The sequence below is a fragment of the Elgaria multicarinata genome, chromosome 18 (genome assembly GCF_023053635.1).
Source record: "Elgaria multicarinata webbii isolate HBS135686 ecotype San Diego chromosome 18, rElgMul1.1.pri, whole genome shotgun sequence".
Taxonomy (NCBI): Eukaryota; Metazoa; Chordata; class Lepidosauria; order Squamata; family Anguidae; genus Elgaria; species Elgaria multicarinata.
In genome coordinates, this window is record NC_086188.1 from 22,762,280 (window position 1) to 22,789,837 (window position 27,558).

The window sequence follows — 27,558 nt, forward strand, 5'->3', positions numbered from 1 at the left end:
CTTTTTCCAAACTCAACAATCCAAGCTGTTGTAACCTTCCCTCACAGGAGAGATGCTCCAGCCCCTGGATCATTTCTGTTGCCCCCTTCAGCACTTTTTCCAGCTCTACAATTTTTAGGTGTGGTGACCAGAACAGTACACAGTATTCTAAGTGTGGTCACACCACAGATTTGTATAAAGGCAGTATGATACTGGCAGTTTTATTCTCAATTCCTTTTCTATTAATGTGTAATATGGAGTTTGCCTTATTTACAGCAGCTGCACACTGGGTTGACATTTTTATCGAGCTGTCCACCACAACCCCAAGACCTCTTCCTTGGTCAGTCACCACCAGCTCAGACCCCAACATGCATCACTCTACACTTGCTTACAACATCTGCATTTGGACGCCCTCTCTCCCAGCTTGGAGAGATCCCTTTGGAACTCTTCAGAATCCCTTTGCGTTTTAACAACCTTAAATAATTTGGTGTCAATGGCAAAATGCAGGTTGCTTACCTGTAACCGTAGTTCTTCGAGTGGTCATCTGTGCATTCACACATTATGGGCTTTTGCGCCTGCGCGGAGCCAGTGTTGGAAACTTCAATAGCTGAGTAAGAGTTTTGGCGGGATCCCCGCCCACCATCCTACTGCGCATATTCAGGGGGTCCCACCATGCTCCTCAGTTCCTTGAGACCGTAATCAGTGGAACCAATATAGCTCGATATGTGCGTGTATATGCACACATAGGTATATGAGATGTATGTGTACACGCACAAGGAGCATAGGAGCAAGAAGAGATGCTATACATAGTAATGCAGTGTACCTCTGAGCCTCAACGAGACAAAGAGGGGACGGTGGGTGGGTTGTGTGAATGCACAGATGACCACTCGAAGAACTACGGTTACAGGTAAGCAACCTGCATTTCTTCTGCGTGGTCTCTGTGCATCACACACTATGGGCGAATAGCAAGCTGACTTACTGGAAGAGGGCAGTCTCGTTGATGACGTTGGTTTCAGAGGAGAGAAGACAAAACAGCTCTACCGAAACTGGAATCAGCTCTGGCTCTGACATCTAGTCGGTAGTGCTTGATGAATGTAGAGGGCCTGGACCATGTGGCTGCTCTACAAAGTTCTTGGATAGGGATTCCTCTGGAAAAAGCTGTGGAAGTAGCCACGCCACAAGTGGAGTGTGCTGTAACTGGAGTAGGGATAGGCAAGTGTTGTAGCTGGTAAGCTAGGTGGATCGTTTGGGTGACCCATGTAGCGAGTCTTTGGGAAGATATAGGCATGCCCTGCTTGGGTTTGCCATAAGACACGAACAAGCATGGGGTGGATCTGAAAGGCTCTGTTCTAGCCTTATAAAAGGCTAAGGCTCGTCTTACGTCAAGGGAATGTAATGTTGTCTCTAAAGGAGAGGACGGTTGTTTGAAGAAGGTAGGAAGGATAATGTCCTGGTTGAGGTGGAAGGGTGTGACGATCTTAGGGAGGAATTGCAGATCCGGTCTGAGTGTAACCTTATCAGGATGAAAGGAAAGGTAAGGAGGGTCGACACGGAGTGCTGTGAGTTCGGAGGCGCGACGAGCAGACGTGACGGCGGCGAGGAAGGCTACCATCATGGAGAGGAGGTGCAGGCTTGTCGAAGCTAGAGGTTCAAAGGGTTCTTCAGTCAATGCTTTTAGAACGACGGATAAGCTCCATTGTGGAGTGATGAGCCTTGTAGGAGGAAATAGGTTTTTTGCTCCCTTTAGGAATTGTTTAACTAGTGGGTGAGTAAAGATTGTATGTCCCTGAATTGGTGGGTGAGTGGCAGATAGAGCTGCTAGGTGTACTCGCAGTGATGAGAGCTTGAGGCCAGAATCGATGAGATGTTTAAGAAAGAGGAGAATGTCTTTAATAGAAGAATTCTGAGGATTAAAGCCATGTTGCTGAGCAAATGACGTGAATCGGCGACGTTTGGCTCGATAGGTTTTTCTGGTCGATGGTTTTCTTGCTGACCGTAATATATGCCTTATTTGTGGTGGAAGATCTAGCAATTGTTGATTCTCCATGCCGTGAGTTGTAACGTCTGTAGGTCTGGATGGTGAATGTTACCGTTGTTCATCGAAATGAGGCTCGGTGTCGAGGGTAGGCAGATGTAGGTTAGATTCAGCATGGATAGGAGAGGTGCAAACCATGGTTGGCGGGGCCACCATGGAGCTATCAGGATTTCCTTCATTGGTTCTATCCATAGTCTGGAGATGACTCTGTTGAGAAGAGGAAAGGGGGGAAACATGTAGGCGAAGGTGTGAGCCCACTGAATCTGGAAGGCGTCCCTGAGAGAGGATGTGCCTTGCCCAGCTCTGGAGCAGAGCAGCTGACAAACAGTGTTGATCTGCGAAGCAAAAAGGTCTATGGAAGGAGTCCCCCATTGTTGGAAGAGTCTTGAGGAGGATGGCTCGGAAGAGTTCCCACTCGTGCGTTGGGGAGAACGTGCGGCTGAGTGTGTCCGCAACTTGGTTGGACTTCCCCACGATGTGGAGAGCAGTCAGAGAAATGTTCCTGGGAATGGTCCAATTGAAAATGTCAAGAGTCATCTCGAGGAGTGCAGAGGAGCGTGTGCCGCCCTGTTTGTTGAGGTACCATACGACTGAGGTGTTGTCGGATAGAATTAGGATCTGTTGGTTTAAGACAATGGGCTCGAAAGCGAGCATGGCTTTGTAAACTGCTAGGAGTTCGAGAGCGTTGATGTGTAGGGCATGCTCGTTGGTGGACCATTTTCCTTGGGTGCTGAGATGATCGGTGTGTGCGCCCCAGCCGAGGTTGGACGCATCGGTGGTGATTGTGATGGTCTGCGGGGGCTGTCGGAACGGCATGCCTTGTAGGAGGTTGTGAGGGTGAGTCCACCATAGTAGAGAGGAGTGAACTTCTGGTGGAATGACGAGGTGGGTCCGACGTGAGTCGGTGGAGCCGTTGTATGCGCGGAGGAGGTAAGATTGTAGGGGGCGCATTCTTAAGCGTGTCCATTGTACTACGTATACGGTGGATGCCATGAGGCTGAGTAGGCGCTTTATGGTCCATACGGATGGGGACGGATGGGGACGGATGGCCTGTGCGTTTGCGATTAGGGTGCGTGCTCTTTTTTGAGGTAGGTACGCGGTGGAGGTTCTCGAGTCTATGTCGACTCCGATGAATGAGATGTGTTGAGAGAGAGTGAGATTTGACTTTTCTTCGTTGATACAGAGTCCCAGGGAGGTAAGGAGGTTGAGGGTGCATGTTGTATCCCGAAGGATTGTGGGTGCAGATGGGGCCGAAAGAAGCCAGTCATCCAGATAGGGAAAAACTGTGATGCCCTGGGTGCGTAAGTGAGCACACACTGGTGCCATGCACTTTGTGAATACCCTTGTGGCAGAAGAGAGCCCGAGGGGAAGAACTGTAAATTGAAAGACTTCGATGCCGATGGCAAAACAAAGAAGCTTGTGGTGTGATGGGTGGATTGCGATGTGAAAATACGCGTCTCTGAGGTCGATAGAGGTGAACCAATGGTCATTCCAGAGGAGTGGGAGGATGGAGGCTAAGGTAATCATTCTGAATTTCCTTGGAGTGATGTGTTTGTTGAGGTTTCTGAGGTCCAAAATTGGACGCAGTCCGCCGTCGGCCTTCGGTATCGTGAAGTAGCACGAGAAATATCCTCGACTGATGTTGGTTGTTACTCGTCGGATGGCTCCCTTGCTGAGGAGGAGGCGTAATTTGTCGACGAGAGGTTGTGATGGAGGAGTGATTTTCACGGTACCGAAAGGAGGGAGGTCGCGAAGTTCGAGGCGATAACCTACGCGAATGATGGTCAGGACCCAAGTGTCATTTGTGATATTTGACCAGTTGTGATGGAAGGGTTTTAAAATGGAACCGAAGAGTGGTCTTGTCAGAGGTAGCGAGTGGTTGTCAAAGACGACGCTTGGGAAAGGAGTCGGCTTTGGGGCGAGGCTGGCGGAATCGTGGAGACGGAGCCTGCCATTTAGGTTGGTTAAATTGCTGTTGGTAGCGGTTAAACCTATCGTGGTGTTGTTGTTGGTGTTGCTGTTGTTGAAATCTTGGTGGAAAGGTTTGTGGACGGTACCATTTCCTTTTATAAGAGGATTGAGATGATGGTTGGGATATTCCCATCTTTTTTGCTGTAAGACACGCCTTTTGGATGGTGTCCATGGCTTCATCTGTTGACGAATTGAATAAACCCTCGCCGTCGAATGGGAGGTCCTCAATTCTTGAGCGGGTTTCTGGAGTTAAACCAGCGGCATGAAGCCAGGCATGGCGGCAAAGGGCAATGGAGCCAATCATAGATTTTGATGCACAGTCAGTGAGGTGACGAGAGGTATTGAGTTGGAGGCGAGAAATCTTGGATGCTTCATTATGGAATAGTTGTGCAAGTTCTCTGTGGTCATCATGAAGGTGGGAAGTAAGGGATGCCATCTTATCCCACAAAAAAATTTGATAACGAGCCATGAGGGCAGTGTAGTTGGCTACTCTAATAGTGAGAGCAGCCACAGAATAAAGGCGTCTGCCCATCATATCAAGGCGGCGAGACTCTTTGTCAGAAGGTGTTGAATGAGTCTTAGTCGATCGACCTTGTGACGATTCAACGATGACTGAATTCGGCTTGGGGTGGTTGAAGAGAAAGGACGCATCCTTCTCTTGAACCCTGTATAGACTTTCAAGTCGCCTGGAAGTGGATCCAGGAGTTGCTGGTGACTTCCAGGACTGACGAGCGGTGTGGAGTAGTCTCGGAAACAGTGGTATCGACACCGGAGGTGTGCTGTCGGGGTAAGCAGAATCAAAAATGTGGTCTGAAATTTCTTCGGATGGCTCTTGGGCGTCAATGCCCAAGGATTGGGCCATACGGAGAATCTGCTCGGTAAAGTGGTTAGTGTCATCAGATGGAGATGTTTGCTCAGTCGTGTCAACGATGTCGGTAGGTGAAGGTATTGACCTCGGTACCGATATGACGGAGGAAGAGTCCGATCGGTAATCGTTTTCCGAGGGTGAAGGCGACCGTTGTCGGTCTTGTCTCTGTTGCTGTATTTGCAGAGAAAGTTGTAGTGACGCAAATCTAGGAGGCACTGGTGGAGGTGGTGGAGAACGGGGAGAGCGCGGCGCTCTGCGTTCTCGGTATTGAGGATGGCGATAGGCACCGGTAAAGTCCTCATCTCGATGTCGATCTAGGGTCTGAGACCTTGGCATGGACCAATTAGAGTCGGAGTCCCAATCTCGGCGTGGTGAGCGTGACCTGTGGGATGGAGCCCGAACCACTAATTGAGCAGAGGCATGTTGCTCGTAAGATTGTTGTGGAATCGGAGATGGTTGTGCCGAGGGGAATGCTCTGGATGAAGGCGGCGAATCTCGGAGCTCGCCTTCCGAGATCGAAGCCGTAGGCGGCGGTACCGAAGGGATCGGCGGTGAGATTGGTAGCGGAGCAGGCGACGATACCGACTGTAGCGGTTGCAGTTGTGGAGTCGGAGGGCGAGATGGTGGACACGCCTCTTTCTCCCGACGAGGTCTTTTCTTTTCTTTTCCATTATCCGCCTTATGTCCTCTCACCCGTTTAGACAGCTTTTTTGCTGTTGTAAGGGCACGGGATTTATTACTCAAGGACAAAGCCCCTTGCTCCATAACGGGAGAACGTGGGCGAGCGGTTGATGTCGAGGCCTGTGGAGCGGGTTCGTGAACCGTCTCAAGGGCCTTTTTCCAAAGCAGAGCCTTTAGGCGATCAGCTCTATTTCGGCAAGATTGCCTCGACAACTTCATGCAAAATGGGCAGGTTTCAACGATATGTGATTCGCCCAGACATAAGAGGCACAATGAGTGTCCATCTGAGAGAGGAACCTTCTCATTGCAGGAGAGGCACCTCTTGAAAGGGCCTCTGTTGGAGTCAGACATAGAGAAGGGAAAGCGAAAGTAAAAAGAAAAAACAGCTCTAGATAATAATTTATTTTTATTTATTTTTTGTATAGTAAGAAGAGAAGGAGAAGAAGGAGGAGGAGGAGGAGGAGGAAGAATAAGAGAAGACTCAGCTGAAAATTCCTTTGAAGAAGAGCGAAGCTCCCGACGTGCTGGCAGCAGCGCGGTCGAAAAGGAACTGAGGAGCATAGTGGGACCCCCTGAATATGCGCAGTAGGATGGTGGGCGGGACTCCCGCCAAAACTCTTACTCAGCTATTGAAGTTTCCGACACTGGCTCCGTGCAGGCGCAAAAGCCCATAATGTGTGATGCACAGAGACCACGAAGAAGAACTTGGCCACTTCACTGCTAATTCCAGATCATTTATGAACAAGTTGAAAAGAGTTGGCCCCAATACCGATCCCTGTCTCTCAAAGATAGTTGTGGAGGACCATTAGCCAGAGGGTGCAAATGTATTCATGTCCACCTTGTGGGCTGCCCTTCAGGGCAGCTGGATGGTCACTGTGGGAACAGGATGCTTTTGATCAAGAGGCCTTTGGTCCAAGAGGCCATGTAGGCAGCGCCTATTCTGAGCCATAGGACTTCTCAGAGGGAGACACAAGCTGAATATGAGCCAACAGTGCGATATGGCTGCAAGAAAGGCAAATGCTATTTTGGGCTGCAATAATAGAAGTATAGGTTCCAAATCGCGCGAGGTACTGGTTCCTCTCGATTCGGCCCTGGTTAGGCCTCATCTAGAGTATTGCGTCCAGTTCTGGGCTCCACAATTCAAGAAGGACGCAGACAAGCTGGAGGGGGTTCAGAGGAGGGCAACCAGGATGATCAGGGGTCTGGAAACAAAGCCCTATGAAGAGAGACTGAAAGAACTGGGCCTGTTTAGCCTGGAGAAGAGAAGATTGAGGGGAGACATGACAGCTCTCTTCAAATACTTAAAAGGTTGTCACACAGAGGAGGGCCAGGATCTCTTCTCGATCCTCCCAGAGTGCAGGACACTGAATAACAGGCTCAAGTTAAAGGAAGCCAGATTCCGGCTGGACATCAGGAAAAACTTCCTGACTGTTAGAGCAGTACGACAATGGAATCAGTTACCTTGGAATCAGTTACCTTGGAAACTGACAATGGAATCAGTTACCTAGGGAGGTTGTGGGCTCTCCCACACTAGAGGCCTTCAAGAGGCAGCTTGACAACCATCTGTCAGGGATGCTTTAGGGTGGGTTCCTGCACTGAGCAGGGGGTTGGACTCGATGGCCTTGTAGGCTCCTTCCAACTCTGCTATTCTATGATTCAGTGATTTGCAAAATGGCACACAGCTCCCAAGGGAGACTCTTATGCTGCTGTGGGACTTGGCTGAGGAGCACAGGAGGAAACAAACCAGGTCTCACAGATGCCTCTGTCCCCAGGAGGCCCCGCTGCATGGTGGGCTATTACAGGGGGAGCCAGAAATGGGCAGGCTTTTCTCTACTGACATTTTCATGAACCACTTAACCTGGGCATACATCGCAGAACCTCAGATCCCGGAGAAAGGGCCCCCACTGTGGTGCCTCTTCACTCAAAAACAGCATCCCTGCGGGTGGAAAGGCCGCTTAAGAGCCCCCCTTGCCAGTGGCTTCTGGGGCACCTGCTGGTGTTCATCCCCAGGCCCATCTGGTTGGCCACAGTGGGAAATGGGATGCCGGCTAAGGTGAGCCTTTGGTCCAACCCAGCAAGGCTCTTTTACGTGCAAACAGGGCTGTGCTGGACATTCCTTCCACATTTGTAGACTATTCTCATTCACGTAGGTAGGTAGAAAAGAAACAGTTTTCAAAACAACTTTCAAAGGAGGAGGAAAGGTCTGTGTAGTTCTCCTGAGTGCAGAGCTGTTGCGCTTGTCTTCGCTATGTGGAGGCCACGTGTGGGGTGGGGGGGAGTCCTTAGTCTTCCACTCTCTGATAGTCTGCAGTCTCTCGGGATTCCTGTGCTTCAGTTAAGGCCCGGGGGGGGGGGGGGAGGAAAGCCCAGCCCCAGCCCCCACCCCCACCCCCGGCCATCTGACAACATTAAGACAAGCTATAAAATAAAGGAAGTCAAAAGAAATCCTGGGCACCCTGAGAAAGTGACAGAAAATAGGAAGAGTATTTCTGGGAAGTCAGAGGACAGATTTTGGTCCAGCACGACATCCAAAGTCACCTTCCACAACTGATGTTACGTAGCCCTCCCCCCCCAACTCCCCCCAACCCTCAGCACTTTTTATGCTTGACGCAAGAGGGGACAAAGGAGACCCAAAGGCTTCCTCCTCTGAGCGCTTCAGTGGAACCAGATCCCAAGCCCAGAGCTGGCAGCCAGATGACAACAACAACCAAAAAACGGAAGGAGCTCAGACGCGGGAACAGAGAGTGATGCGCTTTCAAAACACAGCGCTCACTCTGCAAGCCGCTTCCTCTCAGCCTTCCCGCCCTGAGCTTCGGCTCATGTGGCCTTTGGCCGCATCCAGAGGAAACCGGAGGGGCAGCGAACGGGAAGCGGCTATGAGCAAACCGCAGGCAGAGCAGGCAAAGAGGAAGCCCCAGAAGCCGAGAACGGGGAGCCCGCAGATGCCAATCAGGGACACAGCGGGCGACTGCACTAAACCCCCCTAGACTCGTTTCATTATTCCCAGTGCTCAGGCTCACTCCTCACCCCCGGATGTCGAGCACACATGCACACACGCACACGCTCTTGCTACACTGCAGGGCAACTCAACTAACTGTGGATATGGAAAAAGATTGTATTGCCCAAGAGTATGGGCAGATCTATCCAGAGAGACCATGCAAGCCCATTGGCTACAAAAGCCAGCCCCAGCCTGGACCCCCCAAAATGCAGGACGTGGCGCTGAGCACAGGAGAAGAGCAGGCTGATCAGGGCAAAAGCCTCTCTAGCCCAACGTCCCACAGCAACCAGCCAGATGCCTCTCAAGCCCACAAGCAGGACACGGGCGCAGCAGCAGCTGCCTCCCACTCATGTTCCCCCGCACCTGGCACCCAGAAGCACCCGCCTCCCATCCTGGAGGGAACATGCAGACATCAGGACTAGTAGCCACTGATAGCCTCGTCCTCCAGGAATTTGTTCGATTCCCTTTTAAACCCATCCATGTCGGTGGCCATCTTGTGGCAGAGAATTCCATACTTCAATTACGCACTGTATGAAGATGTGCTTCGTTTTCAGTGATAACTGTAGAGCATACTTACAAGCTGGCTGGGCTTCACTCCTTCAAAAAGCTCACGCGTGGTGATGTCCACCGCTAGGACTACTAGCAGAATTAAGTCCAGACAGAGTTGGCTTAGCCCTCCCCTTTCTGACTGCCTTGCCACGCTTTCCCAATTAGGTGGCAAGAACCCTACATCCCACAGTCCCATACCCAATGGGCTGCCCAGCTACGCACAACACCCCTGCCAAGGCTCTGCAAGCGAAGTCACAAGAACGGGCTCCAGCCTTTCAGTACTTTGCCCGGACCAAGCGGCCAAAGTGATCAGTGTATTCCAGAAAACCAGAGAGAAAGAGCTTTATGTTCGAATTTTGTTTCCCTAAATTAACCTTACTTTTATTTAACCATGGATCTCTCTGCCCAGGTTGTTCAAAGCTCCTAAGAGCCACACCCACCTGCTTGAAATGCATCCCTCGCAGCTATTACGGAAAAGAGTTAAACTGCAGCTTGGCAAACGATCTGCCTTAAGCGAAGGAGGCCTGCATGGAACTACAGCAGCATCTCTTTCTCCCACAGACTGCTAGCCAAGGTGGTCAAGAGCTGGTTGAAGCTACCTGGCAGTGTGGACGAGTTGAGCACAGAGCAGCCTCTGGACCTGCTGTGCCAAGCGACTCCCTGGACATAATCATTTACACACAGGCTGCAGAATCCCACTTTCTCTGGTGCAGAACATCAAAATGTTTCGCCCAGGACGCGCACCACCCAGACTGATCCTCATCAGAGACATTAAAGCAGGGATGGCGTTGGGGTTTGTAGCACAACACACACACACACACACACACACACACACGAGAGGACATGAGTGGGGAAACACAGCTTCCTCCCTGGCTCTGACCTCTCCCTAGCAGGCCAGAGGTTCTGAATGGACTAGACCAGCAGCCGCACCGCCAGGCTGCCAACAGCTGCTTCTTGCCCCTTGTGGAGGGTTCGTCCTGGGGCAGAGCCAGCAACAGTGCTGGCTGCGCCCGGCAGCATGGCTCGCAGCCAGGTCTCTGAAAGACCAGGTAGGAAACAGCCCCGGGGGGGGGGGCAGGAGCGCTCTTCCTTCTCCCGAGACTCTGACAGAGGCCTTACCGGAGGCCTTTGAAGCAACCGGCCACCATCTTTAGAACTCCTTCCCTTGGCATAAGGAAGAGAGGGGCTCCAGAGGGGGCTTTGCCAAACGGCCCATCCTCACGCACGCATCGACTGAATTCAGTCGTCCAGATGGAGAGCTCCATCTCAGATCCAGCCTCTTAGAAGCAGCAGAAGCTGCCTTAGAGTGAGGCCAGATCTACACCAAGCCGGATATCGCACTATGAAAGCGGTATGAGAGCGGTATATAAAAGGCAGGAGCCACACGACTGCTTTGTAGCGGTATTGAAGGGCACTGACAACTGTTGGGGCCCACTGACACACAGCATATACCACTTCCATAGTGTTATATCCTGCTTGGTGTAGATGGGCCACGGGCCCCAACAGTTGTCAGCGCACTTCAATACCGCTATAAAGCAGTTGTGTGGCTCCTGCCTTTGACAGACCCCGGGTCCATCTAGTCCAGAACTGTTGACACTGACTGGCAGCAGCGGCTCTCCAAGGTTTCAGGCCGGATTCTCTCCTAGACCTACGCTGCCCTAGCTGTATCTGGCCATGCATAGGGCGGACAGCTTGAAAGGGAGTGGCCGTTTCACTTCATCTGGAGTGGGGGTGGGAACAGTAGTGGGAGGAACGTTTGTTTGTAGGAAAAGGGGGGGGGGAGACAAAGCCATAGCAGCTCCTCCTGAAACAGAGCAGAACATTTGGCTCCCAAGGTAAACAAAGAAGCGCTGCATTTTGCCACCTCTGCTCAAGGGTGTGGCAGCCCTTCTAGGCTAGTCAAAAGGTTGCCCAGAAACAAAACTGGCCTGAAAACCTTCCTCAATCTAGATGGAAGCATGTTTTAGCCAGAAGAGAAGGGCCTTGAAGAGGAAAGGCTCCAAGGCACCACAAGACAGACTCCCAGATATGCACACCTGGCCTTCAAGCGTGGAGACGAAGTACAGCCTTTCAGCAAGGGGAAGAATGCAAATGGAGCAAAGCCAGATGGGCTGGAAATTGATCCGGCAGCACAAGACTCAATTTGAATTCCTGCCTGTTTGTCATCAAGTGGCTTCGTTTCGTACAAAATACGCAAGAGTGAGAGAAAGACTAGAGGAGCGTACAACCATCCGTTCTCAGCCAGAGGACCTGAAGTAGTCAAACAGGCACCACGAAAGAGATTGTGTGGAAGGAAGGGAGGGGGGACGGGCTCTAGCTAGGCCACCCATGCTTTTCCAGCCTGCCTCACACACACACACCCTCCCTGGCGGTGAAGGGACCAAAAGCAAAGCTTTTGACAAAGTGCCCCATCACATTCTGATTAACAAACTAGCTAAAAGTGGGCCAGATGGAACAACTATTAGGTGGATCCACAGCTGGCTACAGAATTGGACTCAAAGACTGCTTATCAATGGTAGTTTCTCAAACTGGGGAGAGGCAAGGAGTGCGGTACCGCAGGGTTCAGTCATGAGCCCAGTGCTCTTCAACATTTTTATTAATGATTTGGACGAGGAGGTGCAGGGAACACTTCTCAAATTTGCAGATGACACAAAATTGGGTGGGATAGCTGGGCTGAAAACAAACTTCAAAGTGATCTTGATAGGCCAGAGCGCTGGGCTGAAAACAAGAGAATGAAATTTAATATGGATAAATGCCAAGTTCTACTCCTAGAAAAAGAAACCAAATGCACAGTTACAAGATACTTGGCTCAGCAATACTACAAGCGAGAAGGATCTTGGAATTGTTGTAGATCACAAGCTGAATATGAACCAATAGCGTGATGTGGCTGCAAAAAAAGCAAATGCTATTTTGGGCTGTATTAATAAGACGTATAGCTTCCAAATCGTTCCCCTCTATTCGGCCCTGGTTAGGCCTCATCTTGAGTATTGCGCCCTGTTCTGGGCACCACACTTCAAGAAGGACGCGGACAAGCTGGAGCATGTTCAGAGGAGGGCAACCAGGATGATCAGGGGTCTGGAAACAAAGCCCTATGAAGAGAGACTGAAAGAACTGGGCACGTTTAGCCTGGAGAAGAGAAGATTGAGGATGATCAGGGGGGTCTGGAAACAAAGCTCTATGAGGAGGGCTGGGTGCAGGGAGAGCAGGAGTAACCGTCTTTGCTTTTTGTGATGCCTTGTCACACCTTAAAATAACATCTCCAAATCTGTAATAGCTGGACCTGGGACCCACAGCCCCCACACTAGAGATGTGCCAACTCTGAAAGGGAGGGAAAATTCAGACATTGGATCGTAGGAGCCTTTCCTCTTGTCCCATTTAGACCTGACACCAGATAGTCTGCCCTGGACCGGTCCAAAAGGGATCCATACTAACCTCAGAAGCAGCAATGAAGGCAAGGCCCAGGGCCATAATGCTGAGTCCAGGCCATCTTGAGAAATTAACCTCATTGCTCCAAATTAAATACTGTTGGACATTGCAGCACGAGGCCAGTCCTGGAATACTCCCACACCAGGGTGTTCCAGGAGAAAGGGGGGATGTGAATCATGTTAAAAGCATCCTAAAGCTTCCTTCCTTCCATTTGATCTCATTAGAGCCTTTGAAGTCTGTGGTTTCTCTGTTTCTTCCATTACTTATATTCCCAAATAAGAAACCTTGAAAAAGATCATACAGGTTGTGACATACAAGATAACGCTAACCACTCATTTCGGCATCTCATTGTAAGTGCACAATAACCCCACTTGAGGAACTTGTGATACGGCCTTATACCAAGGCAGCCCAGTGGTCCATACAGGCCTGGGCTGACAACTGAGGGCCTCTACTTCCCTTGCTCGGCTTCGTCCATTCTGTTCTGCTGCCCCTTACGCCTGGAACGCTCTTCCAGAACATTTGAGAACTACAAGTTCAACCGCAGCTTTTAAAGCTCAACTAAAAACTTTTCTTTTTCCTAAAGCTTTTAAAACTTGATGTTGTGCAGACTTCCACTGTTACTTTCTACTGTTAGTTTTTCCCTACCCTGTGCCTGCTTACCCTACCCTGTACCTGTTTGCATTCTCTTCCCCTCCTTATTGTTTTACTATGATTTTATTAGATTGTAAGCCTATGCGGCAGGGTCTTGCTATTTACTGTTTTACTCTGTACAGCACCATGTACACTGATGGTGCTATATAAATAAATAAATAAATAAATAATAATAATAATAACAGCGGCTCCCAAGGTCTCAGCCTGGAGATGAGGCTCTTCTCCAGACTCTGCCACCCAAGTTCCCATAGTTAAACTCACTGGCACATTGTTTCAACTGCTTTTAAATTATATATTATTTTAACTTGGATTATGGTTTAATTTATTTTTAACTGTGCATTTTTATTGTTTTATATTGTATGTTTTTATCTGTACACCACTGTGAGATCATAATGATCTAGGACAGGATATAAATGTTTTAAATAAATAAATAAATAAATAATAAATAGCTCAGTGGTGGGGAGTGGAGGCCCCTCCAGGCAATACAGGTACAGCGGGCAGAGAGCCACTTGGAGGGGCAATTTGGATCACAGGAACGGCAAGCAAGGAGCAGGTGAAACGCCTTCGCCCCTCGCCACTTCTGCAACTCTGCTCAAGACCAGCAGCAGCTTCTCGTGTTTCCAAAGGGGCACCAAGGTGACGTGGCATGCATGTGCCGGGCGTGACAGCCTAGTTCAGTCCCAGGGCAGAAAGCGCATAATGCTGCACAGGCCACACGTGCCCTCAAGGTAGCCCTCATGGCTGCCACGTTCTGGAGCTGCCACGATAACTCCAGTTCTCCCCTCAAGATCCCACCTGATCCAAAGAGGATGCGGCAGCAGTAGTAACACCCAAATCTTTGCAATGTCGCAGCAGCCTGACTTTCTCGCAGTGTATGCAGAGCAATCTCAGGCATGTTCACTCAGCAGACCCACATGTAGTCAAGTCTGCATAGGATTGTAACCTGAGTCAATCAATTAGACAGATCAAGAGGTTTCTGAAAATTAAAAGTGCCCCCATTTGATTAGTAAGCGGATTTGTAGGAAATGATAAGAACTTATGAAAACTGCAGCTGGACACCACCTCAGAAGAGGCATCCAACCACTTGGTCCCCCTCTCTGAAAGGAATGCTTCTTCCACGACTGCCTGCAATGGCATCATCTAAAATGAAGGGGTGCCTTTTTCTCCCTTCAGAATTTATTTATATGCAAACGTAAGCAGATGAAGCCAGAATCGATGCAGGATCAGGATGGAAGGTTAAGGTATAGCCGGGGGAGGGGAGGGCAAAGTGAGAGACGTCTCCGAGCACGGGGTGCTTCACACTGGACGTCGTGCAGCCGGATGGCCGCCCAGTTGACAGAGGTGAGCAGGGAGCAGGCAGGGCCCTGGGCAAAGGCAAGGCCCTGGGAGGGCTGGAGGGGACAAGGGTTCTGGCCCCTTCTATGATTCTATGAGTGGGGGGAGGGAGAAGCCCCTTAATTCAACCCCATGCCCACTGAAGCAGGTAGATGCAGGCCGGAGGTTGCGGAGAGGGGCAACGCTCAAACTTAGCCTGCGCCCAGTGGAGCCACCGACTCTAGCCCTGCCTCAAACAGGCCGGGCACAATGAAGGAATGCTACTAAGCGTGCTGGCTGAGAATGACAGGAGTTGCAGTCCAACACACCTGGAGGGCACCAGGTTGGGGAAGATGATACACAAACCCTGCTTATCATAATCCAGGCCACAGGGGTGGTGCACATGGTCTGCCTTGCTTCCCGGGGGGTGTCAACAGGAGCCCCACAGCACCCCATGCTCCCCCCTCGGCTGAAGCTTCAGAACACAGAGTGAATGGGGACGTGGATTTACAAACAAAGGGATTTATGCTGCTCCATGTTGCTCAGCCCATTCCTTCATCCAAATTGGGCATCAGTGAGAAGATATGGAAAACAGGGGGAGCTTTGCCATTCACCCTCCCCTGAGAGCTTTAGCGTCGGACACTTCAGAGTTAAAAAAAAATTGGAGGACGTTGCAGACTCTCCAGCCCCGGCACAGTGTCACAGCAAGCCTTGATCTCGAAGAATGCGTTTACGTGTACATAGCCTGCCCCACATGCCACACATCCTGCACAACGTAAAAACACAATGAGAAAAATGCTTCCACACCTGACTGGGTTCACACAACACGCTAACCCATGGTGGACTATTCTCTGGAACAACCCATGATGGGTTATTTCCCTCAAATAAGCCACCCTGAGAACCCACAGTCTGCAGTAAGGGTTATTTTAGCTATGGTGGGTTAGCGTGTTGTCTGTCGTGCCAGCGTGGTGTACCTTAGCCACACAGCTGCCAATCACTTCCTTCACAAAAACTCCGTCAACGCCCTTCCTGCCCCCCGTTCTGCCTTGGAACGGACCATCCATCCATTGGAGGGTAAAAGGCTTCACCTGTCTTTTGGACACGTGCAATGGCCAAGCCACGTTCTAAGTCAGTAGTGGAACTCTCCCATAACCACTACATCCCAAGCAAGAAGGCAAGGTACAAATGAACTAAAAGAAAATGAAGGCAAATGGTAAGATGGAATAACAACAACAACAACAACTTATTAGTTACCCACCTCTTCCTTCGGATTCAGGCAGGGTACAACATAAATGCAAATGCCATAAAATACATTTGGCAGCCAGTGAAGAGATTTTAAGACTGGTGTGATGTGGTCACCCCTAGGTGTACCAGCCTGGCTGCCATATTTTGAACTAGTTGAAGTTTCCAGACTAGGCAAAAGGTAGCCCTATGTAGAGCACATTGCAGAAGTCGAGCCTCAAAGTTACCAGCGCGTGCACGACCGTCTTTAAGTCTTCCGACTCTAGGAAGGGGCGCAACTGGCATATCAGCCGAAGCTGATAGTAGGCACTCCTGGTCGTCGCATCTATCTGGGCTGTCATTTGGAGTGACAGATTCAGAAGCACCCCCAAGCTGCGAATGCAGTCTTTCAGAGGGAGTGTAACAGCAGGAGGCCAGTGTTCTGGGGGAAGGCAGTTCTATTCTACTCTGCCCTCTTAGCAGCTGGTTTCTGGGCATTTGGGGGACCCACTGTGGGCGGCAGGTTGCTCTCACAGGGACAACCCCAAAGGGAATATCTCTTTTAGGGCAACCCACTATCTTCACGTGGACTAGGCTGGTTAACTGGGGCTGCAGGTTTTTTACTGGATTTATTGCATCTCAACTGCTCATCTGAAAATTGCTGCCCGATTAGGCAGCAAGAGGGATTCATTTTGAGAAGGACTAAGGTGATGAGGAGAGTTGAGGTAGAGAGAGATATAGCAGTGGGAGGTGGGAAGTAGTTGAAGAGGAAGGGATCCCGACCATGTCTTGGCCGTCGCTGGAAGAACAGGTGGAGCAATCTAGCCAGAAAACCTGGGATGCATCTATGTGGGCACTGGCTGGAGTGCATTTTAGGGGCTACTTCCTCTGCCACCACTGCATCTGCACAGTCATCTAGCTGAGCTTTTCCAGGATCCTCCAAGGGACCTTTACATCTTGCCCCAAAAGGAAGTAATTAACACCACTTGGTGGTCCACTGTGACCCATCTGCACTTTGCAGATATAGGGTTCATCTACACCAAGCAGGATATTCCACTATGAAAGCGGTACGAAAGTGGTATATAAAAGGCAGGAGCCACACGGCTGCTTTATACCAATACTGAAGTGCACTGATAACTATTGGGGCCCACTGAGACATACTATATACCACTTTCATAGTGCTATATCCTGCTTGGTGTAGAGGTGTCCTGGGCCCCAACAGTTGTCAGTGCACTTCAGCACCACTATAAAGCAGTAGTGTAGATCCCGCAGTGCACTTCAATACCGCTATAAAGCAGCCGTGTGGCTCCTGCCTTTTATATAACACTTTCATACCGCTTTCATAGTGGAATATCCTGACTGGTGCAGATGAGCACATAGTTGCTCTACAGCCCTAATATTGTGGTTATGGCAAGCAGTGATGTGGGGCACAAAACTAGCTTTGCAATTTCAAATGTGTAATGTTTTTCAGGTGATGATCCCTTGCAAGTATGCGTGAGAATACATGCATGTCACTGAAATACATCTATGGCCATAGCTAGACCTAAGGTTTATCCCTGGATCATCCAGGGGTCAAACCTGTTCATCTAGGTGACACACAGGGGATCCAGTGCTCAGGCAGGGGCGAACCCTGGATGATCCCAGGATAAACCTTCGGTCTAGCTGTGGCCCGTGTCTCAGTGTGAAATGGAATAAGCAGTGACAGTGAAATTAAAGATTCCCCAAACAACCTCAGTAGAAGAGTTGAACTCTGTTGAAATAGACGTTGTCAGCATATCATGCGCAATCTCTTTATTAATGTGTCAATACTTTTCAATGATTAAGGGATTTTTTCCTTAAATTTTAGTAATGTAAGGGAAATACTTATTATTGCCTTAATTTTTTATTATTTTCTTAATTTTTTACAAGTATTCCAATAAAAGGTTCTACACAATATAACATTTAAATCACATTAAATGCATTTTATCACCCTCAAACAAAATAAACATCCCTAATTAAATCACCTTCTGATGCAAACTAAAAGTTTCTTGATGCAACTTGCCTTTGCATAGGACATTCTTCTGGCAAACCCACATCCCTAACGGCAGGTCCTGTTGATAAAACTTTGGCATTTACTTGGCCAGTTGCAGACAGGATTCTTGGAGATGCTAAGCTGATCACGTTTACACGTAACCCTTTGCCCTTCCTGCCTTATAAACAGAGCCAGGGGGGACTGTTTGTGTGGGGAAAGGGAGTGAGGAATGTCTGAATGAGGGAGGGGGAAGATGTACCCTTTTTTAAAGCTCTGCCTGAATCCCACCATGTTGGATCATTTCTGGCCCTCCTCCAAAGTGTTTGAGTGTCTGATGACATCTCAGCCCTAGGATTTTCTAGATCCACCAATCTGACCTCAGGGGCAGAGAGGTCTGGTCACCACGTTTGGATAGTCCAGTTGGTTCAGGATGCAGCAGCCAACGTCACCGAGTGCTGAAAACAACCAAGGAGCATGCAGCTCCCCTGGCCCATGGCAGCACAATGCAGCGTGCCGCTCCCATCCCAGAAAGGCTCCCCTTCTCCCAGGGAAGCCCAGCTGAGAGTTGAGGTCTTCTGGGAAAGCCCTTCGCTCTAGCCCAGCATTGCCAAGTGCCAGCGCTCCCTCCTCACAGGGAAGCCCATTTCAGACAGGCCTCCAGTCCTCGAGGTGACTGGTCTCCTTTACTGTGCGAAATATTTTTTCCGCCTGCTGTTTTAGGAATGTCATCATTTCGACCAAATGTCTTTATCTGCTCTTTTACGTTTATAGTGCTGTGCATTTTTATTGTTTTTACAGTGTGTTTATTGTATTGTTGGCTGCCTTGAGAGGCACGAGTAGAAACGCAGCAAACGCAGTGTGGAATAAAGAAAATCATGGCAGCAGGGGAAACCGCTGGCCAGTAGCACGGGCAGCATTGTCCAGAGATGGAAGGAGGCCTTTCTTCCGGCATTAAGCCTGCTGGAAGGAGATTTGCAGCTGCACCCTTTAAGTGCCTGCACTGCTAGCGGTGGGGCAGGGAGAGGCCAGTCTCTCAATTCTACACACACTCCAGTATCAGAACTCGGGGCTTGCTGAAAACCCGACGCTGCATCCCCTTTCCAGGCGCCTCATCATTAATGAGGGGTTCACCTGCTCTGAGAGCAAACGCTTTGGCAAAGCCTCATCTTTCCATGAGCCTCATCATCACCTGCTGAGAGCAAACATTGTGGCAAAGATTGCTGTGCTGCTCTTGCGGAACCGGAACCCGCCCTGCAGTGCCGGCCGGCCTGGGCCCCCTCCCTCCCCCCCAGCTCATTGTTCCTTCCCAGAAAGGCTCCCCAGACACCTAAAGAGCATCACGAGACAGATGGCTGCCGCCCAGCTTCCATCGGCCCTCAGCACCGGCTTGGGCCGCCACCCTCACATCTCCTTCAGAAGAGCAGAGAAGCCCAGATGGAAGGCAGGCAGGCATCTTGCATCTCTAATCTGGGCGTGGGGCGGGTTGCTTTGAGGGTAAGGAGGTGCCTTGGGGGGCTCCAGAGCCAGTTTAATGTCCAACAAGCCTTGCCCCCCCCAAGAAAGAAAAGTAACAACAGTGCAATGTGATTGGTGAAAATCCACCTCACCAAATAACTGCAGCCACGAGCACATGCGCACACACGCACGCACGCACACGCACACACACGTTTGCATACCAACGGGGAGACAGAGGAAATGAATGCAAAACTTGAGAGGCAGAAGCCCTCCGCCCCTGACAGGAACCCCCCTCCGCTTGGGATCTCTCCAGGCACCCCCAGGCACTCATCCCCCAGTCCAGACTGGAATTCAGTTGTTTGCAGATGTCAGGCAGCAAATCCCTTAAAATATTGACTCTGAGAACGACAAAGGGCGACACCTGGCAAGAGAACGGCCAGCCGGGGCGGTGCTGGTGGCAAACTGGCCTCCCTCGGCAGGCCTCAACATCGCTCCGTTTAGCACCTCCAGCAGCCAGAGGCGCAAACCATTTTTAAAGAGAGCGGTGCAGACATCCAACATCAAATTCATTTTCGAGACATTGTCAAAATACAAGGCAATATTCCCCCATGTTCAGCATTTTGTCTCCCACACCTTTTTCAAGGCTCTTCCCTTAATCAATTTTCCTGAGCAAAATTTGTAAACATGGAATGCCATTGTTGATATTGGAAATATTAAGACTGTTGGATCGTGAGCTGCCTAAGGAGTCCTCCTTACAAGCTGGCCCTCAGCTTCCTCCACCCGGCTAACCCTTTAGCAAGACACAACCCTCTTCCCAGGCCCCCTCCCACTTCAACGCCTGGGCCGGAGGACCGGTGAGGGAGGGGGGCCACCGGCCTTCGCCCCCTCCCCCATGCCCCCTTCCGTCCTCCTTTCCCTGCATGAAGCGAGGCGGAGGGCCACACGAGCCTTTGGGTGCATCACAATCCCCAGCCATGTTCCAGGCAGAGGCTGTGCGCTGTACAGCGCCTGGTGCGCTGCTGCAACAACTTTACGTTGCAACAGCCACTGGCCACGACCCTCAGAACTGGAAGGTGTTTGGGAAGTGGTCACCTGTGGCACTTAAATGGCCTTGTCCTAGTTAAGACCGGCCTCTGCCTGGGCACACGCAATGTGTGGCCCGGGGTTCCTCAAGCAAGGAAGACGTCCCCTCTCCGCCCCCGGCTGGGCAGAACTCTCTCAGGCCCAAGCAGCGCACTCATCCCAACATCTCCTCCAGCCACCTTGGTGGCGAGAGGCTCCCTACAGGAGGGTCACCCAAGCAGGATGCCAAACAGAAGGGCCAGGGCTCTCCAGGAACCCCCATTCAAATACCACCAGGGACTCAGGGCCCAATTCACACACTCCCAATGCATTACAGGCAGAACTGGGCCTGTTCCTCAATGCAGAACCAGCGGCCAGCCATCAGGCATCAAGCCATGCGACACACCTGCCAACCTGGTGTGTAAGTAAACCCAAGGACCACCCATTCATCGCTTCCAACACACAACGCGGAGGCCCTGCTGAGGAAGTGGCACCAGGTGACCCACAGAGCACCTGAGCCGCCACATTGCACAACAACTCAAGGCCATGCAAGAAGATCTGGGCGGCTCATCCAGGACCTTTGGTGGGTTTTTTTGTCTACCAGCACTTGGGACCAAGGCATTTGGAAGCGCACCTCCAGAAGACCCAAGACTAAGGAAGATGACTCAGCAGGTGCCTCAAGACCAACACCCCCCCCCCCCGCCCACACACACCAACTAAGTCCAGTGCTCAAAGAAGGGGAGGGGAGTAAACCCAGCCCCTCCTCCTGTGCACTTATTTCCCCCCTGGAGTTTAAGGCCATAATCTCCTCTGGAGTCTGGGTCCTTGTGGATCCTGACTTGGCCCCAGAGAGAAGGTGACCTCTTGAAGCAGCTGCTTGGCTCAAAAGTTCCTTCTGCCAAACTCCCCGGACTCTAAGGCAGGTAAGATTTCCGGGGGAGGGGGAGCGCCAGGGAGGCTAATTGACAGAAGGGGGAGTTGCCCTCCCCTTGAAGATCCAGGTGCACAGCTTGGGCATACTCCTGGATGCGGTCCTGAGCGTGGACGCCCAGGAGTGTGTTTGCACGGCTGGGGCGCCCAGTCCTCGAGATTGGCCGTGGAGACCCATGCCTTGGTTACACCCCGTTTGGACTACTGTTGTGCAGACTTCTACTGTTACTTTCTACTGTTAGTTTTTCCCTACCCAGTGCCTGCTTACCCTACCCTGTACCTGTTTGCATTCTCTTCCCCTCCTTATTGTTTTACTATGATTTTATTAGATTGTAAGCCTATGCGGCAGGGTCTTGCTATTTACTGTTTTACTCTGTACAGCACCATGTACATTGATGGTGCTATATAAATAAATAATAATAATAATAATACTGCAACATGCGCCACGTGGGTCTGCCTCTGAAAACTGGTCAGAAACTTCAGCTGGTCCTAAATGCTGCAGCCAGACTGTTGACTGGGGCAGGTTACAGGGCTCACGTGGCTCCCTTGAGATAACAGCTCCACGGATTGTTTTCAGCCACAATTCAAAGTGCTGGTTATGGCCTGTGAAGCCATAACTTGGGACCAAGGCATTTGGAAGCGCACCTTCTTCCAGACAAGCCTGCCAGGGTGCTTAGGTGGTATTATTATTATTATTATTATTATTTATTTATTTATATAGCACCATCGATGTACATGGTGCTGCACAGACCCTTACAATGGTGGGCAAAGACATTTCTGTTCAGGCTGGCCTTTGGCACGGAAGCTGATTTGCTGCTGAAGAGGGTTCTAGTTGGTTGAGGCTGTTTATTTTATTACTATGTTTTAATTGTGCTATTGACTTACTTGTCTAATGGTTGTTTTAATCAATTATTGGCCTTAATCTCGGTTTTATTCTTTTTAGCCTCTTTGAGCATCATTTTTGAGTGGAAAGGCAGGATGCAAATCAAATACCAAATAAGAAATGTCCAACCAAACCAAGTGCATGGGGGAGGGGGGCAGGGAGGTGCAGCCAGGCAGACAACATGGGGCAGAGCTGGAGACCAGCCTGCCCTCCTCAGCCAGGCCCAGAGCCACAGTGGGAAAGGGGACCAACCCTCCCCTCTTCAAGAAAAACCTATGACAGGCTAGTCCAAGAGCCCAGCCGGGCATCCCGTTCCAGGAACCACAGGCAGCCAGCCCTTCTGGCCACCACGGCCTCATAGCCGCCCTTCCTGTGGCCCCAGCTCAACCCCCTGGCCTGGCTGGGCCTGTGGCCAGGGACCTCCACCCTCAGGGCGCCCACCAGATCCTCCCTTTCAGTTCTACCGGGGCGCCGCGCGGGGGGGGGGGGGGAGTTCCCACCTGCGTCGCCATGGAAGCAGCTGTCCAGGGCGGGTCTGCCGAGGGGCAGGTCGCCATCGCAGGCCCAGATCTGCCCGGCCTTGCGGACTCCCACGATGGTGGCCTCGGACACCACCACCTGCTGCTGCTGCTGCCGCCGCTTCTGTGACTGGGGGGTGGGGGGGCTGCTGCTGCTGTCGAAGGACTGCTGCGACGGGGAGCGGCTCTTGTCCCGGTAGAGGCGACCGGAGGCGGTGGGGCTGGGCGACACGTGGCTCGACTGGCCGGACGAAAAGTCCTCCTCGCTCGACGTGAGGTTCTCGTTGGAGCTGCAGTCCGGCGTGTAGCCGCCGCCGATGTCTTCGAAGCCGCGGGGCGGCGGCGAGTAGGCGCGGCGGGGCCAGGTGAAGCTCGGCTTCTCCGGCTCGGCGGCGCTGCTGTGGCGAAGCAGCGGGGCGCCCTTGCCGCCGGGGTCGCCGTCGCCCAGGCCCGCCGCCGCCCGCATCATCATGCCGCCCACGTAGACGCTCTGGTAGGGCTGGCAGTCGGGCGCCCCCGGCCAGCCGGGCCGGCCGCCCCCGCCGTTGGGCGCGTCGCGAAGCAGCAGCAGGTGCTCCCGGAGGAAGCGCGCGTTCAGCTCCGCGTCCTCGTAGTCGCCGTCGCCGGCGAAGGCGGCCTCCGCCGAGCGGCCCCGCGGCGGAGGGAGCTTCTTGCGCGCCTCCAGCTGCATGGCCTGGTTGCCCAGCGAGCTGAGCTGCTCCGACACCTCCTTGTCGTTGACCTTCACCAGGCCCTTCTCGTGGTGGTACTCCAGGTTCACGTAGAAGGGCTTCTCGGCGGAGGCCGCCTCCGACGGCGAGGACTTCTTCATGCGCTCGAAGTTGGAGCGCAGCGCCGCCACGCTGCTGTTGACGCCGCCGCCGCCGCGTTCTTTGCCCGCCGTCTCGGAGGTGCCGTCCTTCTCCGAGGCGGCGCTCAGTAGGCGGCGGCGGCGGCTGCTACTGCTACCGCCGCCCCAGGGGGCGGGGCGGGCCTTGGCCGGGGAGCCGAGCGCCGCTTCCCGGGACAGCTTGTCCCCGGCCGCCGCGGGCTTGCCGCCGCTGGGCTGAGGGCTGTCAGCCTCCGAGCCGTCGCTGTGCGCCGAGAGCTTGCGCAGGGCCGGCGGCCGCGGCCGGGGGGGCTTGTCGCTCGGCGGCGGGGGGACCCTGGCGTGGCCGGGCGGCTCGGCGTCGTCGTCGTCCGCGTCCCCCGCCTGCTCCTCGGCGTCGTTGTCGTCGTCGTCGTCGTCGGGGGCGCCGCGCGAGGCGCGCTTGAAGCCCCAGCGCTGCCGGTCGTAGCTCTTCTTCTCCTTGGCCAGCAGCGTCTGCAGGTAGATCATGCGGAAGCGCTCCTTGTTCACCTCCAGCTCCAGGCGGCGGATGGACGCCTTGCAGCGCTCCAGCTCCGCCTCAATGTCGCCCACCGAGCGCAGCGCCATCTGGGGCGGCTCCGAGTCGGCGAACTGGGCGCGCCACGCCTCGGCGAAGCCCACCGGGTCCACCATGGCCGCAGCCGCCTCAGCGCGCCGGGCACGGGCGCCCGCAGCTCCTCCGCTGGCGGCGGGCAGGGATCCCCGCGGCGGCCCCGAGCGGCGCCTCTCCGCCCGGCTCGCTCGCCCCGCTGCCCATGGCCGGGCGCCCAGCAGGAGGGGCCGCCCCCTTCTCGCGGCGGCAGGAGGACGAAGGCGAAGAACAAAGGGGCGGCGGCGCGGGCGGGCCGCCCAGTCCACTGAGGCGAGCGCGCCGGCCGGCCGGTGCCGACTGGCCTCCGCGGCTCCTCCACCCCTGGCTGACTGCCGGGCGGGCGGGCGGGCGGGTGGGACGGTAGGCGGGCTCTCTGGCGGCGGCGGCGGCGCTGCCTCCTCGGCGCGGCCCTGGTTATCCCATGCTGCTGCTGGCGGGGCTCGCCGGCTCAAGATGGGCCCCGCTGGCTCTGGCTGCGCCGCGCCTGCCCATCGCTGGCTGGCCCGACTTGCTCTCCCGAGAGCCGCCGCACCAACGGGGAGGGGAAAGGGCGGAGCGGCCGCCTGGGCGGGACCCTGGAAGGGGCGGCGGAGGGAGGGGAGGGGCCGGAGCCCGGGCCCGCTTCTCCCCGCGAGCGAGCCGGAAGAGGCAGCCTGCGGGCCCACCTCGGCGCGCCCCGGCCTCGCTGCTGCTGCTGGAACGGGGCCCCTCCGGGCGGCTCCGGGCACGCTGGGGGTCGCGTCAGCCCTCGGGCTCAGCCCCGCGGAGGCGACTGGAGGCCTTGCGCCCCGCGGCTTGTTGCCGCCTTCGATTCGCGGCGCTTCCGCCCTGCTTCTGCCCAGAGTCCACAGGGCCGAAGGCGTCTAAAATTAGCCCCAGGATGATGGGCGCCTTCCCGGCGCTTTGCACTTCGGCTCCCATCAGCCCTGGCCAGCATAGACAATATAGGCCAGATAGGCTGGGAGCTGTCATCCACTGCAATCGGAGGGCACCTGGTTGGGGAAGGCTGGGTCAGAGTATTGGCGAGGCTTGGGTTCAAATCCGTCCATGGCCTTTAAGCGCCTGGGTGACCAGTCGTTCTCTTAGCCTAACCCACTTCATAGGGTTGTTGTTAAGAGGATAAAATGGTTAAAGGGAGTAGAATTAGGGGGCGGGAGAATGTTAATAATAATGATGATGATGTTGCGCTTCCGAACCTATCTACTTTTAAAAACCAAGAACACATTACTGAGATTTTTCTGGCAGCCTCAATTCTAGCATCCTGCTGTCTGAGGAATGCTGGGAGTTGTAGTCCAAACGTCTAACGTGCCGACGGGTGGGGCTGGCTGCCTTCGAAGCCCGGCTCCCCCCACAGCGCCCCCTTGCGTTGCATACCGGGGGCTGCAGACAGGCAGGTCCAGCTTCTGCGGCGAGGCAACGCAAGGCGGCCTCTTGTGGGCAAAAAGAGCATCGCTTACAGTCATCTCTCAGAGAAGGAAGGAGAGAGAGAGAGAGAGAGAGAGGCATAAGCATGTCCTGCGACGGTGGCCGAATCAATCAGCCTTCAGAAACCCCTGTCGAAGTCAGTAGGACTTGAAAGTGCCTGACTTTGCCTTCATGTTTAAAATGTTTGGCTTAGTTTTAAGTTTAAGTGAGCAATGGCAATTTTTTCTCGCTTCATTTTAAACCCAGTTGCTGTCCTAATATTGCATGTCCTAATTGACGTGTGCATTTTTGTTCATATAATACAATCTAGCCATCCAATTACCATCTCTTAAGTGAATTAAGGTTAGCCTTTGTGCTGGAAGAAACTATGGCTGCTTTCCTCAAATTTCCCCATAGCAACGTGCTCCCCACATAAGCCTCCATAAATAATTCCCTTATGAGAACGCTGGGAGCTTTTTCTGCCTAAACATGCATAGGATTGAGGCCTTAAGGCAGCAATGGGCAACACACAGGAATTGCAATGGCCCATGGACCGGCGGGGGCGGGGTGTTTGCCAGCTGGCCCCTATCACATATTTCCCTAAAATCTACCTTGCTGCTAACAGTAATTGTTCGTCCCCCACGTGGCAGGAAGGCTTCCAGGAGCCAGCAGTTAGGAACTTCCTCTTGCAGGAGCCTTCCCTTATTAAAACACACCAAATTAAAGCCCCAGGGCCAAGAAATTCAAATCTGTTTGAGAAATTGCAAACACATGGGTGGGGGGTTATTATCATCTAGCCAATGTTTGCAGGCCTTTCCTTGCATCTGCCGTCTATCTGTCAGCAATAGAGTGACTTGAGTGCAAAGAAGTGTGTGTTACAAACCCAACTATTAATACATTTATTTATTTAAATACCTTAAATTGTGTTTTTTTAAAAAAACAACAACTTGGCCTTCATGATTCTGCCACAAAGAATATTGATAGGACACGGCTGTTTCTCAAGGTGGTTTATTCTTGCATCTCTAGATGAAATTAAACAATTGTGGCATCAAACAAGCAACAGTGTCATTTCTGTCGCTAGAGAACGAGGCATCATTTTTTTAGCTTCTTTGGACTCAAACGACGTGTGTTTTTAAAGGGTCCCGCTGCAAAGCTCCTGTGCGTATCAAGATGCCAGAACTGCCCTGTTCAGAGTTGAATAAGATGGAGGGTCCCTCTGTCCCAGCCTCCATGGCCAGCCTCTGGATGCCATGGAGGGCCTGCCCTTGTCCACCCTCACATGTAACTCAGGTGACACTGCCCAGGTAGAAGCAGCCCCCGCTTTTAGAGCTTTTGATAACCTCCCCTTCATTAGTTCAGTATTTTATTATAAAAGACGAGAGCTTGGTCAACAACCCCAACATACAAGCATGCAAGAGTGAGGGCCCCTGATTATGTCAGAGAAATGCTGGAGGGTGCCATGCCAAGGCAGGAAGAACGTGCATACTAGTGGAAGCTGCTTTTGTGTTCCTATTTCAAAAGGAGAGTAGAATATCATTTTTAGAATGACTTTAAAAAAGAAACCCAGGAGAAGAGGCCCAGGCCAGGTTGTCATCAGCTCCTGAGAGGACTGTCTTCCTGGATTTGCTTGTGTGTGTTGACATTTGTTTCTGGATTTAAAATTTGTAAACCACTTTAGGTGCCTTGTCAGAAAGGCGGTATACAAATGTAATAAATAAATACAAACATTTAACAAGCTAAGATCTTTACTTTCATTTTTTACAGGGTACGGTTGGGTGGGGATATAACCATTAAAGAAATTCTGTCAGTCACATGTAAATCAATTTGTGGAATACTTTTATAAAGCCACTTCTGCTAGTGGCCCCTTCACCCCACATTCTGTGGCAGTAAGTTCCATAAAGTAATGGTGCATGGTGGAGATGTTCTCTTTTTGTCCTTAAACTGCTTCACGGGGTGACTCTGCATCCTAGTTACAATGAGAGCCGAAGCTGACAAAATGCATGGCTTGCAGCCACGTTTGGTTCCCCTCTACCACTCCCCCACCCCCACCAAACAGGTATAGGATTTACCTCATGTTTCAATGGCATAACCTTCTGCATTCCCCCCTCTCTCCTTGCCAGCAGCCAATGATGTGGAGCA

General features: G+C 52.3%; 1 protein-coding gene across 1 annotated transcript in view; it reads right to left on the bottom strand.

Moving 5' to 3' along the window:
- BCR (BCR activator of RhoGEF and GTPase) overlaps positions 1-24,056 on the bottom strand; it is a 139,798-nt gene extending 115,742 nt beyond the window's left edge. The window contains exon 1 of the mRNA XM_063144376.1: positions 22,535-24,056. Within this exon, the coding sequence (XP_063000446.1) occupies positions 22,535-24,056 (1,522 nt within the window). The remainder of the gene's footprint in view (positions 1-22,534) is intronic.
- Between the last annotated feature and the right edge of the window lie 3,502 nt (positions 24,057-27,558).